Source organism: Diceros bicornis, chromosome 2 (assembly GCF_020826845.1).
Source record: "Diceros bicornis minor isolate mBicDic1 chromosome 2, mDicBic1.mat.cur, whole genome shotgun sequence".
NCBI classification, from domain to species: Eukaryota; Metazoa; Chordata; class Mammalia; order Perissodactyla; family Rhinocerotidae; genus Diceros; species Diceros bicornis.
In genome coordinates this window covers 14,546,682-14,563,393 of record NC_080741.1, presented here as the reverse complement: position 1 = coordinate 14,563,393, position 16,712 = coordinate 14,546,682, and the positions used below count along the sequence as shown (strand labels likewise).

The 16,712-nt window shown below is 35.3% G+C and overlaps 1 protein-coding gene across 5 annotated transcripts in view; it reads right to left on the bottom strand.

Annotated features, from left to right (window-relative positions):
* PIK3CB (phosphatidylinositol-4,5-bisphosphate 3-kinase catalytic subunit beta) overlaps nt 1–16,712 on the bottom strand; it is a 181,694-nt gene that overhangs the window by 39,708 nt on the left and 125,274 nt on the right. For all 5 annotated transcript variants that reach the window (XM_058552075.1, XM_058552077.1, XM_058552062.1 and 2 more), the window contains 3 exons: nt 16,151–16,281; nt 13,730–13,780; nt 3,680–3,868 (listed from right to left, as the gene is read on the bottom strand). In XM_058552075.1, the coding sequence (XP_058408058.1) occupies nt 3,680–3,868; nt 13,730–13,780; nt 16,151–16,281 (371 nt within the window). The remainder of the gene's footprint in view (nt 1–3,679; nt 3,869–13,729; nt 13,781–16,150; nt 16,282–16,712) is intronic.

Below are 16,712 nucleotides of genomic sequence, written 5' to 3'. Positions count from 1 at the left end.
GAAAGGACTCCTATCTCCCTCCCATCAGAGAGCACCATGAGATTCATCAGGGTTGCTCCTGGCAAGAGTCTCTTCCTCCTCATGGTTTTAATATATATAGCACGCACTCTTATCAGGGATGGCAAGTGGGAAGAAAACTGATTACAGAGGAGAGTGAAAAAAATATTGATAATTATGATTTGTGGCCCTCCAAAGCTCAATCCTATCTTACAAAATCTTATTCTTTAATACTTGATTATCTTGTTTGGTTTTCTTGGGTATCACTGACATTGAGTCCAACGAAGATATAGAGAATGTGTGCAAGATGAGAGCTGCAAAAATATGGCAAACAGATGGCAATGACTGGAGGACTTTCTTTCAAATGACTACTCAATCTCAAGTCATGTTGTGAGAGGTGGCCTGTCAGTACCTGCTGGTTGCCTGTGTATCTCGTTTGAGCTTTTGTATGAGACCTGAACTTTGACAATTAAATAAAAATAGTTTATATTTTATTATTTTAATTCCACAAATTATTCAACCCCTCATTAATTATGTCAAGTGCCCCCAACAAGTCAACAATATCTGAATGAATATCCAGCAGCTAAGTCAAAAGCTATTTTCTCATATCAAGTAAATTTAAAAGTTAAGTTCATGGGCCTGGCCCAGTGGCACATCAGTTAAGTCTGCACACTCCGCTTTGGCGGCCCGGGGTTTGCAGGTTCAGATGCAGGGCGCGGACTGAGGAACCGCTTGTCAAGCCATGCTGTGGCGGCATCCCATATAAAGTAGAGGAAGATGGGCATGGATGTTAGCCCAGGGCCAATCTTCCTCAGCAAAATGAGGAGCGGCAATGAATGTTAGCGCAGGGCTAATATTCCTCACCAAAAAAAAAAATAAAAAAGTTAAGTTTACTAAAGATAATTTTTAAGAAATTAACTTTATTTTTCTATTGTTTTACATTTGCAGAAAAAATATTTCTGAATAATTTTTAAAAATCTGATTACATTGCTATTATTAGTAAACATTTATATAAGTTAACGTAGAAATGAAATTTGATATATTACAATTAACAATAAATTACAAAGTTATTCAACAAATACAGTGAAATGTTAGATTTTAAATTTTAACTTCTACTTTAAATTTTTAATTATTCTTAAACTGCACTGAATAAAAAGAATAAGCTTCATACTTGCTCTTTTTATGTATAAAGTACAAAAACACAGTATATAAACAGACATACACTTATCTGTGGCATCAAAATCCCATGCAGATGGGGCTATTAGGGGAAAAATTGTCCAAAAAGACTCCTAAGGAGTGTAATAATGAAAAAAGTTTGAGAAATACTGGTTTAAAGATATGAAACACCTACCTCACCCCACTTTTTATCACTGATGGGGCCCCCTCCCCGCTTTGCCCCAGGCCCTAATGGACCAGTAGTCCTCATTATGGATAGAGGAGTTAGGGAGGACCATTTCCTGAGGGTCTGAAACAATAGTAAAAAAAAACTCCTAGCATCTCCAGTTAACACTTGAAATACATTGCTTCACAAAAACAATACTGTAAAGGATAGATAACATTCTGTAATACTAGAGGTTCAACTACATTATGGATTAAAAACAGCTCTACCATTGGCAAGTAATTACCTTGTGTAAGATTATTTACAATTATTAAAAAATCTATTATATAAACATAAAATTAAATAAATTACCAAAACTCATCATTTTAGTTGGGGGAAAGCTATGGAAGCATCAGAGGAGGGAAACCTGACTTAGCCTTATAAATAGTGAAAGCAGTGCTAATTAATTACCTGCCTGCTGCAAAGACTATTGAAATCCCTCTGCATTATGCCAACAGAATCTTTTCTTGTGGATTAATGTGAGGCTAATCTTCTATAGAATTTTCACCCACAGCTTATGCCTGTAGAATCAGAGTACAAACTTTGCACAGAAGCTCTCCACTTCTTAAGGTAGTCAATTTATTGAAATTTATTGAAATTGAATTTATATTCTTTGATACCAGTTCACTATAACTGGCAATGGGATAGGGTCGGGGAACAAGCCAAAACACATTACTTTTCATTCCATTAACTTTTTTTCTAGACTACTAAAAAAAAGAATTAGGATTGTGCAATTTGTACTTTCCTATACTTGCTTAAACACATTTAGGTGTTTCTACTTGAGTATTAAGTTACACTATTGGCTTTCTTCTACCAAAATGGAAGATGTTAAGTTATATCTGACAACAATGCTTTAGATTCCCTCATGGAAATGAGACAAGCGTGCTAAATTCCTGAATGTAAAAATTTCTGTCTCAAGGGTCAAATAAAGAAATAAGCATAAATTAGCTCATTTCATTTTCTGACAGTTCACATAAAAAACCTCTCTCTCAGATATCTTTTAAGAGTACAGCCAGAAGTTTTTTCTATTCTAATTCTATACAAAATAATGTGATGCATTTCTTGGTGGAGGGTGGGATTGGGAGGCACTTAGAACTAACTGTACACTATCCAAGAGAAGTAAGCAAATGTGCCAACTAAAAAATGCTTATATTTTATATTTCACCATTATGGAGGTTCATAGAAAACTAAGCCAAATTTGAATTTAAATAAATAAGTGGTTAGAAGATAACCATGTCAGAACAATTAAAACCTATCTAAATGACAAAAAGAGTTCCTTTTCAGGATAAGCAATGTTCACGTGGTCTAACTATGGAAACAGTTTAAATGAGGCACATAATATAATTATGTAACATGATTCAAAAAATTAAGACACTGGGGCCGGCCCGGTGGCGCAAGCGGTTAAGTGCGCGCGCTCCGCTGCGGCGGCCCGGGGTTCGCTGGTTCGGATCCCGGGCGCGCACCGACGCACTGCTTGGTAAGCCATGCTGTGGCGGCGTCCCATATAAAGTGGAGGAAGATAGGCACCGATGTTAGCCCAGGGCCGTCTTCCTCAGCAAAAAAAGAGGAGGATTGGCGGATGTTAGCTCAGGGCTGATCTCCTCACAAAAAAAAAAAAAAAAAAAAAAAAAATTAAGACACTAGAAATAAACTCAAAAGAAATCCTTTCTACACTAAATTTGAGAAGTAAAATCAAAGATTTAAAAAATGCATGTGATTAAAATAAATATGTACTTCTTGACTAAATTTTTAAAGTCAGTACAGATTTACCAAGATGAGAAAACTTTTAAAATTGTAAAAGTTGAATTCAAACAAGTAAACAAATTTGATTATTTTAATAAGCCAAATAAATGTATTTGTTCTAATTAAAAACTACCTCAAGGATCTTTCTGTACCGTATTGACCAATTGACTTTAATACATGCCAGTGCTTTCTGACAGAGTCTTGAAAAATTAAATCAAGGAGCTAAAAATTGTTGGCCTTTTTAGAGCAAAATCTTTTTCCTTTCTCTATTTTGCCTAAAGGCAAACATTCATCAACACTGCCCAACTGAAATGAATGTTAAAATTGATCTGAATGATTTATGTTCTAAATCCCAGAATCCCAGAATCTGGGATTTTTAAATCTTAAAACGTTCTGGTCTATCATTTAAAAATATATATAAAAGTTTAAAACCTCAAAATTTCTCCTGCAGAAAATTATCCAATCTACAGAAATATACCTTTGTATGAAAGGACAAGTGACATGAAATCAGCAAAGTAGTATATACTCCCAAAAGGAGTTACAGAAATGATCTTTTGTTACCTGAGCAACATCCTCAAGTTTATTCCACTTGATCGACAGCAATAATTTTGGCAGTGACTGTGGGAAATTCTCTCTGCAGTCTTGTCGCAAAGTCCAAATAAGATCCATTTCATTCTCACACAGTTGAGACAAGGGATCCCTGTCCAAGATTTCTTTCAGTACAGCAAGAAACTTTTTTCCACCTCGACTCTAAGAAAGTAAAATTACTCATTATAGAACTGAATTGTATAAACATCACTGGCAAAACATTTAGCAAATTTATATACAATGAATTTATAAATAATTTATGAGCTTTAACATGTGAGATACTAAAAATATAATTTCTTAAAAGTAATTAATAGTAATTAATAAAGATGGATCCTCTTTTTAAATTTTTTATTTCTTAATATTAAATTTGTAAGCTAAGGATGAACGAAAGAAGTATACTCAAACAGTTCTAAAAAAGGAAAAAGAATACTGCTTTTTTAAAAATCCACGTGCAAACACTAGGTGGCAGAATTGCAATTTGGATTTAAAAGGTCATTTATTATTTGAACTGAATTTTCTTTCCTTCCTTCTTTAATTTTTAATTTCTATAAACAAAAAAACAAGAAACAGAGACGAAGCAAACATACATAGTTAAAAAAAAAAAAAAGTAATTGGGGGCTGGCCCAATAGCGTAGTGGTTAAGTTTGCACACTCCACTTCAGTGGCCCGGGCTTCACAGGTTTGGATCCCAGGCGTGGACCTATGCACCCCTCATCAAGCCATGCCGTGGCGGTATGCCACATACAAAATAGAGGAAGATGGGCACGGATGTTAGCTCAGGGCCAATCTAGCTCAGCAACAAGAGGAAGATTTGAGATGTTAGCTCATAGCCAGTCTTTCTCACCAATAAAAAAAAAAAGTAATAGGTGCCTTATTGGCTCAGAGGCATAAAACCATTTAGATTAAGAACTGAATCTTGGTTAAAATTAAACATGAAAAAAATACAGTTAACTCATTTTCCTTCCCAATCGTTTCAAGAATACACTAAAATAAAGAAAATGGTTCACGCTAGTTTTTTTAATATAGATTCTGAACAGCACTAACAATAAAAGAAAGAGATGCATTTCCCCATATTTGAAAAACTATGCCAGTTAGGGAAAAACACATTGATTCTGTAAGAATTTATACTCTATTATTGTATTATTTTTTACTTGACATTATTTTAACTGGGACTTCATATAAACATTAAAATAAATAAAATAGTCATATTACAAATTTCCTAAAGTAGTGAGATGCAAAATAGTATATGCATACGTAAAAAAGAAGGGGGATGACATGACTTGTCTATGAAGAAAATCTGAAAGAATCAACAAAAACACTATTGGAACTAATATGCAATTAAAGCAAGGTTGCAGGATATAAGATCAATATGCAAAAGTAAATCGCTTTCCTATATATCACCAATAAAAAGTGGAATTTGAAATTAAAAACACAATACCATTTACATTAGCACCCAAAAATATGAAAACTTAGGTATAAAACTAACAAACTATGTACAAGGTCTATCTATATGAGGAAAACCAGAGAACTCTGACAAAAGAAATCAAAGAACTAAATAAATGGAGAGATATTCCCAAGATAGGAAGACTCAATATTGTTAAAATGTCAGTTCTTTCCAACTTAATCAATACATTCAATGCAAACCCAATCAAAATCCCAGTTAAGATATTTTGTAAATATCAACAAACTGATTCTAAAGTTTATATGGAGAGGCAAAAGACCCAGAACAGCCAACAGAATATTGAAGAAGAAAGAACAAAGTTGAAGGATTGACACTACCAAACTTACGTAAAAATAAATGTGAAATACAAAACTATAAAACTCCTAGAAGATAACAGGAGAAAATCTAGATGACCTCAGGTATGGCGATGACTTTTTACACATTACACTAAATGCATGAGCCCTCAAAGAAAGAACTGATAGGCTGGACTTCATTAAATTTAAAATTATCTGCTCTGTAAAAGACACCGTCATGAGAATGAAAAGACAAGCCACAGACTGGGAGAAAATATTTGCAAAATGTCATATCTGATAAAGGACTGGTATCCAAAATATACAAAGAACTCCTAAACTTCGACAATAAGAAAATAAATCACCAGACTAAAACATGGGTCAAAGACCTGAACAGACACCTCACCAAATAAGATATACAAATGGCAAATAAGCATATGAAAAGATGTTTAACAGTATATGTCATCAGGGAAATGCAAATTTAAAAAAAAATGAGATACAAATATACACCTATTAGAATGGCCAAAATTCAGAACACTGACAACACCAAATGCTGTTGAGGATGTGGAGCAACTCTCATTCATTGTTGGTGGGAATATAAAATACTACAACCAGAGCCGCCCCGTGGCGTAGCGGTTAAGTGCGCGCGCTCCGCTGCTGGCAGCCCAGGTTCGGATCCCAGGCGCGCAACAAGGCACCGCTTGTCAAGCCATGCTGTGGCAGCATTCCATATAATGTTAGCTCAGAGCTGATCTTCCTCACACTCACACACAAAAATCAACATATTAAAAAAATATATATATATTACAACCACTTAGGGAGATAGTTTGGCGGTTTCTTACAAAACTAAATATACTCTTACCATGCAATCCAGTAATCACTCTCCTTGGTATTTATCAAAAGGAGGTGAAAACTTATGCCCACACAAAAATGTGCACACAGATGTTTACAGCAGCTTTATTCAAAACTGCCAAAACTTGGAAGCAACCAAGATGTGCTTCCATAGGTGAATGGATAAACTGTAATACATACAGACAATGGAATATTTAGCACTAAAAGGAAATGAGCTATCGTGCCACAAAAAGACAAGGAGGAACCTTAAATGCATATTACTAAGTGAAAGAAGCCAATCTGAAAAGGCTACATACTGTATGATTCCAACTATATGACATCTGGAGAAGGCAAAAACTATGGAGACAGTAAAAAGATCAGTGGTTGTCAGGGGTAAGGGGTGGGGTAGAAGAATGAACAGGCGAGCATAGAGGATTTGCAGGGCAGTGAAAATACTCTGTATGATATTATAATGATAAATATATGTCATTATACATTTCTTCAAACCCATAGAATGTACACCACCAAAGTGAAACCTAACATAAACTATGGACTTTGAGTGATTATGCTGTGTTAATGTAGGTTCATCCTTGGTAAGAAATGTACCATTCTGGTGAGCGATGTTGATAATGGCAGAGGCTATGCACGCGTGTGGGCAAGGGATATATGGGAAATCTCTGTACCTTTCTCACAATTTTGTTGTGAACCTAAAACTGCTCTTAAAAAAAATAAAGTCTATTTAAAAAAAAGAAATACACAAAGACTCTATGTATGATTATAGTGGTTTTATATTGAGAGCCTCAACTTAAAAAGGATATGCTCTATTTCACAGGCATGACTGGGTTTCTCTGAAAAATGATCATGAGAAGTCATCAGAATTTGAAAATTAAACTCCTATACTTACATCTTAAAATGAAACCTGTTACTGCAAATAACACAGTATAAATTGTTCATGTCAAAGAAAGACAGACTGCTGTTAAGTTAAATACTGCAAAAAGCTAACAGACCTACTGTAATTTTGTGGATCAAAATTAGACTTTACAGATCTACTGTAAGTAAATATCCTGAAGACCTAGGAGTAAACTAAGAGGGAAGAGCAGGGGGTTAGCTGTATAATTGTACTGTGATTGTTTACTGAGCTATGAAAAGCACAGCATTGAATAATGCCAAGGTAAAAACAACCAACTATCAGAAATGTGGCAGGAAGCCCAACAAAACACAGAATCTTACATTGTTTTACAAAACCCAAAACAAACAGTAACGAAAAATTAGATTGTACAGTGTAACTGGTCAACTTATACAAGTTTGAATGCTTGAACTAAAATAAGATAATGGAAGATAATGGTGGAAAGCAATGAAAATTAACACCCATATTCTCTACTTTGTTTTTATTTATGTTTAGCTTTTTCAAAATCAAACACATATTATGATATAATAGTACTTTACCAAAATAAAATAAAACATATATACCTTGCTATAAGCACATGAAAAAAATATCATGGTTCCTTACCCTTCACTATGGAAAGGGCTGGAAAACTCACCTGTCATATTCAGAGGGGCTGAGACTCAGGCAGCATGTTAATAGTGTGCTTGCTGGGGACAGAATTAACTACATGTTGGCAAGACCAGGGACTTGACTAGCACGTAGCTGGGGAGAAGACAGTCCATGCAATCAGGGCCGGTGGGACAGAGACTAAGAAGATGGTTATATGATTGGAAGATTGATGACAAACAGGAAATTGAGCAAATAAATAAATATATTGAGCCTAAGAGGAATCCAGACTTCTCCCCGTCAGAAAAGAGAATTAAAAATATGAAAAGGCAAAGGCCAGAAAAAATCCTGTGGTAGTGGATCCAAATCAGAGGCATTGATAAGAACTCATGGCTTTTAATAGATAGATAAAGAAATATAGCTCTGTGCTTATATGTGCCCAAATATATACAGTCAAATAAATATATACATATATTATCTAGCTCTGTTTCATGAAAAGGCCTAGATGCAACTGTATGCCAGTAGCAATGAGCATACCCAGTGCCCAGCTCTTAGATTCTAAATACTTTTCAAAAATAAAAGGAATCAGGACTCCCTGGAGAAACAACTGATTTCAAAGCTGGCGTAGGGAAAATACCAGATGAGCCCAGAACACTTTGTTGTACCAGAAAGAAGGAAATGCTCAAAGAATGATAATGTCAAAAAGACACAGGCGAGAACTTGAATGGGCTGCCACTGGCCAAATCTGGGTCATTTTGAACATCAGAATAACAGACAATAACTAATTATAAGTCATTAAATAAAATAGAAATCATGAATCCATACTACTTATAAGTAAAAAAATAATAAGTAAGTAAATAAATGGGGTAGTAGAAAAACCTCTACCCTATGGTACAAGCCAACTAATAAATCCAAAAGGAAAAATAAATTTGAAAATCAGCACTTGGCAAACTATTGTAATAATATTGACTCAGGCTAGATATATTAATAAATATTTTAAAAAGTGAGTGCAAGTTTGATGTGAAACAGGATGTTTACTTAGTCTCAAAATATCCCCCCACAAAATACTCATTTAACTTTATAGTAGAAAAACCTAGTAGACACTATCCTAATCAAGTAATAACAATTAACATCAATAGTAATGGGACAAATGGACATTGTTTGCCTCCTGATAAAATGCAGTAAGAACACTCCATCACTTCTATGGTATTCATGCTAAAAATGCATAGCTGGAATCTGATCATGACAAAATATTAGGCAAATCCAAATTAAGTGACATTCTACAAAGTTAACTGGCCTATATTCTTAAAAAATGTGAGCATCACTAAAGATAAGGAAAGAATGAGGAGATATTTTAGAATGAAGAAAACTAAAGATACATGACAATGAAAAGCAACAAGTAATCCTGGGTTGGATCCTGGACCTATAAAGGACATTACTGAGACAACTGGGTAAACATTAAGATTTTGTGCCTGAGTTTCTGCAGTAAGAAAATAAGACACGGTCGGCCCCCTGCCTTAGCAGTTAAGTATGTGCACTCCGCTACTGGCGGCCCCGGGATCGGATCCCGGGCGCGCACCGACGCACCGCTTGTGTGGCCATGCTGAGGCCGCGTCCCACATACAGCAACTAGAAGGATGTGCAGCTATGACATACAACTATCTACTGGGGCTTTGGGGGGAAAAAAAAGGAGGATTGGCAAGAGATGTTAGCTTAGAGCTGGTCTTCCTCAGCAAAAAGGAGGAGGATTAGCATGGATGTAAGCTCAGGGCTGATCTTCCTCACAAAAAAAAAAAAAGAAAAGAAAAAAAAGAAAATAAGACAAACTTTATTTGTAACATAGATGTTTTAGATTACAGCAGCGTTTCTCAGCCTCAGTGCTACTGCTATTTTGTTGGAGGGGATAGTCTTGTGCACTGTAGAAAGTTTAGCAGCAGCCCTGAGCTCTACTCAATAGATACCAGAAGCACCCTCCCTTGAGTTGTGACAACCAAGAAAATCTCCAGACATTGTGCTAAGTGAAATAAGTCAGTCACAAAAAGATAAAATACTGTACGATTCCATTTATGAGGTATCCAGAACGGTTAAACTCAGAGATTGAAAGCAGAATAGTGGATGTCAAGGGCTGAGGGAAGGGGAAAATGGGGAGTTGTTTAATAGCTATAGAGTCTCAGTTTTGCAAGATGAAAAAGTTCTGAAAATCAGTCGCACTGAACAACGTGTTAAGTATATTCTGAATATACTTAATACTTCTGACCTGTACACTTAAAAATGATAAAGATGTTAAATTTTATGTTATGTGTATTTTACCACAATTAAAAAATTTTTTTTAAAAATTCCAGGAGCAGGTTGAAGTCCCTTAGTAAGGTGAGGGTAAAGTCACCTGATGAACTAACTGTGTGTGTGCACATATTATACATATATACACATGTTTATATATATATTTAATATCTATACCTATAAATGTACACACACACAAAAAAAATTCAATAAGTCAACTTACCATGATGTTATCAAGGAATGTAACCTGCTCTTGGCATATATATGAATAGTGGACTAAACATTCCTGTGGAATGAGAACATAGTTCTCCTCATTCCTCTCATTCAAAAGAATACAAAGTGTCAGAAAAGATATATCTTGGGGCCCGCCCCATGGCTTAGTGGTTAAGCGCGCACGCGCTCCGCTATTGGCAGCCCAGGTTCAGATCCCGGGCACACACCGACACACCGCTTGTCCGGCCATGCTGAGGCGGCGTCCCACATACAGCAACTAGAAGGATGTGCAACTATGACATACAACTATCTACTGGGGCTTGGGGGAAAAAAAGGGGGGGAAAAAAGGAGGAGGATTGGCAATAGATGCTAGCTCAGGGCTGGTCTTCCTCAGCAAAAAGAGGAAGATTGGCATGGATGTTAGCTCAGGGCTGATCTTCCTTACCAAAACAAAAAAAATAAAAGTAAAACATATATCTTTTTAAAAATACTAATCAATAAGAACTTTGGAAAAGATAAAGACTGTCTAACATAGGAATCCTTTAATGAGAGAAAGCAGACAAAACCAGGGATCAGATCTGCTAAGATCCATGTAGTAGTAAGAAATACAGTTCTGGGGGGGAACTCCAGCTCAGAATCAAGGGATACAAGGAGTGGGAGGAGGCCAGGGAGAATTCTCAGGGGGATTATGAAGGGATCGGCAGGTGGAGCAGCTGCTTTAGTCAGGTATGCCCGTCCCTCCGTGCTGAGCTGAAACAGCAATGGCATTGGCCCCAGATTAAAGTGAGGAGCATGGCGACTGAGAAGTAGGGAGCCACTTGATCCCAGAAGGTATGGAACTCTTCACATACAGGAGACCCCAACTGTCAACACAATCTCCTCTAAATCCTACAGTTACTGAAGGCAGGGTACAGTGAATAGGCAGACAACCAGGGATTTGCAAGTATAAAAAGAGCTAACCTAAGAATCACCCGACATTGGAGAAAAACCAATATGAAGAAAGAAAGATGTCAAAAGAAGCAAGACCACTTTAAAAACAAGATTATTTAATTCCTCAGAGAGAAGTAAGGTGACATTATAGCCATAAAAAAGACATAATCAGAAATCTTTTAAAAGATTACTGAAATTTAAAAAACAAACAAACCCTAACCTGACTAGTAATAAGGGAATGCAAGTTAAAATAATGTGACATCATTTTCTTGTTCACTGGATTGACATATTAAAAGGGTTGGCAGAAAAGCAAAAAGATATGAACTATTCCACAGTGTGGGCAGGGTTGTAAATTTTACATCATTTAGGGTATGCAATTTGACAACATTTTTATGAAAAAGGTACATACCTTTTGATCTAATAATTTCATTTCTAGGAATATATCCTACAAAATACACATATGTATGAAGAAGTATATACAAGATACTCATTGCAACACTCTTTTAGTAGAGAATACTTGGAAATAAGCAAAACACCTATGAGCAGGAGTATGTATATGTTTAATAACTAATGGCTACTAATAATTAATGCCATTGAATGTTAAGAATGCTTTAAAAAGAGAGAAATGGACCTCTTCATACAGACATGACAAGATCCACAAAATGCATTAAATGAAAAAGGAAGAAACTATATACATAAAGATCTCATTTATTAAAAAAAAAGGATATAGATATTTACACATACAGGTATCTAAATGCATACATAATATTAAGATTGGTAGCTACAATCTAAACTGTTTACACAGTCATCTCTGGGGAGGAAAGTAGGTTACAGAAAGGGGTTAGAGAAAAAAATTTCCATTTTTAGTTTCATAATTTATTAATCGTACTATGTGCCCAATTAAAAAAAAAGTATATCAAACCTGGGCAAGAATATCGTACCCTCAGTAAGGAGGGAACCCTCTGATCTAGGTAAGGTAGTAGCAGATCCCAGTAGAAATAGTAAAACTTAATTTACGCTTCTGATGTTCAAGAAGGAATATTAAGACTAATAAAGGGTAACTAAAAAGAGGCATCAGAATGAAGATAGCTCTATATAACTGTTATCTCTTAAACTTAAGCTATATGATCTGTTTCAGTAATTGCCTGACACACTGGTAAGTGTATAGTTGTAATAAACTTCTTTCGTTTCATTAAAGAGAACTACTCTTAAAGTATCTGTAGTAGTAGATGACTTGTGCTGCGGGGCTATGGAAGTTTTTGAGAACTCTAATGGCAAAGAGAAGACAGCGTGGGCCAGACATTTCTGAACTAGCCAACGTGAAATAGTGCTTTGATTTCATGCAAATGACAAAAACATATACATCATCTCATTTTGCCTCCTGTCCTCTATATAATTACCATTCTATGTAGAATGGCTTTACTGAAGACACTTAAAAGTTGTAAGCAGAGGACATGAAAAGAGAATATCAGATTAGAACTCAGCAAATTCTTAAACTAGAAAAAAATTTAAATTAAAAATTATAGATGGTAGATGGCCGGCCCCGTGGCTTAGCAGTTAGGTGCACGTGCTCCGCTGCTGGCGGCCCAGGTTCGGATCCCGGGCGTGCACCGACTCACCGCTTCTCTGGCCATGCTGAGGCCACGTCCCACATACAGCAACTGGAGGGATGTGCAGCTATGACATGCAACTATCTACTGGGGTTTGGGGGAAAAATAAATAAATAAAAAATAAAAAAAATAAAAATTACAGATGGTAGAAATAGTATATATATTGTAAGCAAAGTAAACAAAGTAATCTACTTTGTAGTCTTTGAGCAGAAACAATGGGAACAGTGTGAGTGGCAGAGATTGCTCTTTGTCCCTCAATATGCATTCTCCTCCTCTTCCGTTACTACTACTCGTAGCTAAGCACATGACTGCCCAGCTAAAGACCACATTTCCCAGGCTCACTTGCAGTTAGGTATGGCCACGTGACTAAGTTCTGGCTAATGATAATGTGAGCAGAAATGAGACATATTAATGATATCCTCAAAAAGAACAGGTGTGGCCATTAGTCTTGCTTTTCCTGTTCCTGCTGGCTGGAACGTAGTAATGTAGGAAGCTCACACACCAAATATTAAACCATGAGATAGAAACTACATGTTAAACATGCCAAAGCACCAAGATGGAAGAAACCTGGCTCCTCAGCACTGCGAAGTCTGGCCTGATTATATCTGCTCTGTTACATGAGAGAAATAAAGAAAACTACAGCCTCCTCATTCAACTGAACAACAATTGTTAATCTATGAGGTGTCTAGCATCCCTTCCAGACTAGCTACCTAACTCGTGCTTGTATCAGAAAAGGGCTTACCACTGAACACAGACCACCTACACGCAGCTGCTATTTAACAAAACATTAACATATACATACTCACGCACACTCAGACTGTTCTTGCATATGAGTATGGTCTTCTGCAAGTTGATTACCATAAATGAGATGAAGGTACCTAACAACAGGCACAACTTTATAATAAGAAAGGGCCATTTTAAAACTTTGATACTTACTGATACATTAGCACTATCATTGCTTGCAATCTCAGCTGCCTTTTCGATAATCTGTTTAAAAAAATTTTTTAAAAATTAAATTTTGGCTCTTGTATTTGTAAAATTTTAAGTGTAAATCACTACCTCTGTACTTAGGCTACAAGGAAGTAATATGGTCTGTCATTTCTACGCTTTATAATATAAACATGAATTTTAAATGCAAAACAGTATTATGCAGTGATTCCCAATCTTCAAACTCTCTCTTTTTTTTTTTTTTTTTTTTTTGGTGAGGAAGGTTAGCCCTGAGCTAACATCTGTGCCAATCTTCCTCTATTTTGTACGTGGGTCACTGTCACAGCACGGCTTGATGAGTGGTGTATGTCCGCGCCCAGACTGGAACCTGCAAACCCAGGCCACCAAAGCGGAGCACCCTGGACTTAACCACTACACCATGGGGCCGGCCCCCTCAATCTTCAAACTCTCAACCACTGGTAAACAATGGTATTACTACAAGGGACTGTAATTCGTAGGATGCACTAGGACCGTCTATAGATAAAATAGGTAGTGCCTAGCATATTTATGTGAAAAGTTTTTTAATATAGGCAAATGTATTCTGGTCAAGAAAATGCAGATATGTAAGAGTTACTAAATATAGAATAAGTTTTTACCATTTGTCATTATGTTTTTTTCCTGAATTAACAGATATCAAAAGTAAAAGTAATGTCAAGAAAGAGCCTAAAAATATTTTAAAAATTCATTAAGTTCAAAAGGTGCTCTGATTCTTGAAAAGAATTAAGCAAATTCTTGAAAAATTAAGCAATAACCATTAAAACTGACTTAAAAAGCAAAATGTATACAAGAGATTACAGCAAAAAACATTAAATTAAATTAAAAAAATACAAGAAATTTCACTTTTTATATCTGTATTATTGATTTGTTTTTCACAATGACCATATCTATATTGTATAATTGAAGGAAAACCAGTAAGTATAAACATATTTATACATATTTAAAGACTAAAATCTCCATCCCAAGTTGATCTTCAAAGACAGATTCTCCAAGGGATTACAAAGGCAAAAGGAAAGTTTAGTGACTGTTGTAGATGACTTAAGCATTGTTGAAATAAAACATTTTAAAGAAACTGGACTTCTCCTGAAATATTAGATTAAAAACACTGATATTTTCATAGAATGTTATATTTGTAAAAATGCCTCAAAAAGCATCTCATTTGATCCAAAATAAACTATAACTGATTGTTAACATAATTGAACACAAAAATAGTCATAGCTAGAACTATTAAATGTTTCACAAGTAGCTACGGCTTATGGAAAAATTCCTATTCTTAGGAAAAAAGCCATGGCATAAATGTAGTGGATAAATGTACCTTTTCTACTCAATGAACACTAAGATACATGGTTCTTGACATATTTGGGATTTCTACTGTAATAATCACAAGATTTAATGTGGTTGTATATTACTGATCAGAAAAACATTTTAGAAGAATTTGAAACAAAAAGTTACTTCTTAGGTGGGTAAAATTCAATTAAAATGAAAGTAAAGGAAGAAACATTGAGTTACATAAATTTAATTTACATACCACTTTAAAAATCTACTCTATACAGGTCTGGTAGCGCTGAATGTTAAAATACAATTAAATTTATAGGTGGATTAATTTAAATATTACTTAGTATAACATCAATTTTTAAAGGTAGCTTGTTCTCAAATGGATTAAGGAAATAAAGGAAACTTCCTGTTTATTATCTGAGAATTTGCTCCAAGATTTCCTCACAAAAATCAGCATCACTCTTACCAAAACAAAGATGCCAAAAATGAAAATAAAATATGACAGCTTAGCTCTCTTAGCATGTAAATTATCAAAGCCCTATTTTCAGCCCACCAGATACTCTACCCATTCACAAGACATGCAGCTTGCATGCTAAGGAAATATATTTAGAAACAAAAGTCCTTGCTGTAGATTCTACAAAAATAATAGTACTTTAGGAAGTCCTACTAATAGTAATATTCAACTAAATCATCGGTCCTTTGAATACCAGCTCTAACACAGCAGTGATTATGTCTTTGATCTCTGAACCAACACGCTGGGCATGTTTTACTGTATTCACATGTCCAGAGTTACATATGAATGCATGTATAGCCCTTTTAAGTTGAAAAGGACCTCAGAGAACAATTATGATTTCCTCATTTTATAAATGAGAAACCTGAACTCCAGAGATGCCATGTCTCACTTGGGCAGTGACAAAGCCAGAATTAAACAGAGTTGGCTCCCTGCTCAGTGATCTTTCCACTGAACCAAGCTGTCAATGAATGTGACATTTTGAAAGAGAAATAGACATACAGAGCTTAAACTATAAACATACAGAGAGCGAAGAACTAATAATTCAATTATTTCACGCATAATGGCCCTTTAAATAATTAGCTTACCTTATCGAAGGGAGGGTAATAATAAGGTTGTTTTTTATTCTCTGGGAATTTGATATGCAAAGCTGTTGCATTTTCAGTATACGGATTTGTCTGAACAGTTCCCATTGGATTCAACATTTCTTCAAGTTCATCTAGAAAATGCAAATAATTTTGATACTTAAGAAAATGTTTTTGAAACTAAACTAAAAAATTTAACGGATTTCAACCACAAAAATTACTTAAAAAGTGTGTCACCTAAGGAAGTTTGGCAGACAGTTATATCAGTAAGCCTTGAATTTTGTGTCAATGCTTGACACAAAATCTGAATGTGAGTTTATATACATCTTTGAAATTAGAAAGTTAATAAAAATTAATAGCTACCTTACCTCCTTCAAATTTGTTAAGTATTCTCAATCTTGAAAAGAACTGAATTGGAACTGCTCTCTCTCCATCAAAATTAGGTGGCCCATAGGAAATATTATTTCATCACTATACAGTCATGCATCACGTAACGACATTTCAGTTAATGACAGACCGCATATACAATGATGGTCCCATAATATTAGTACTATATAGCCTAAGT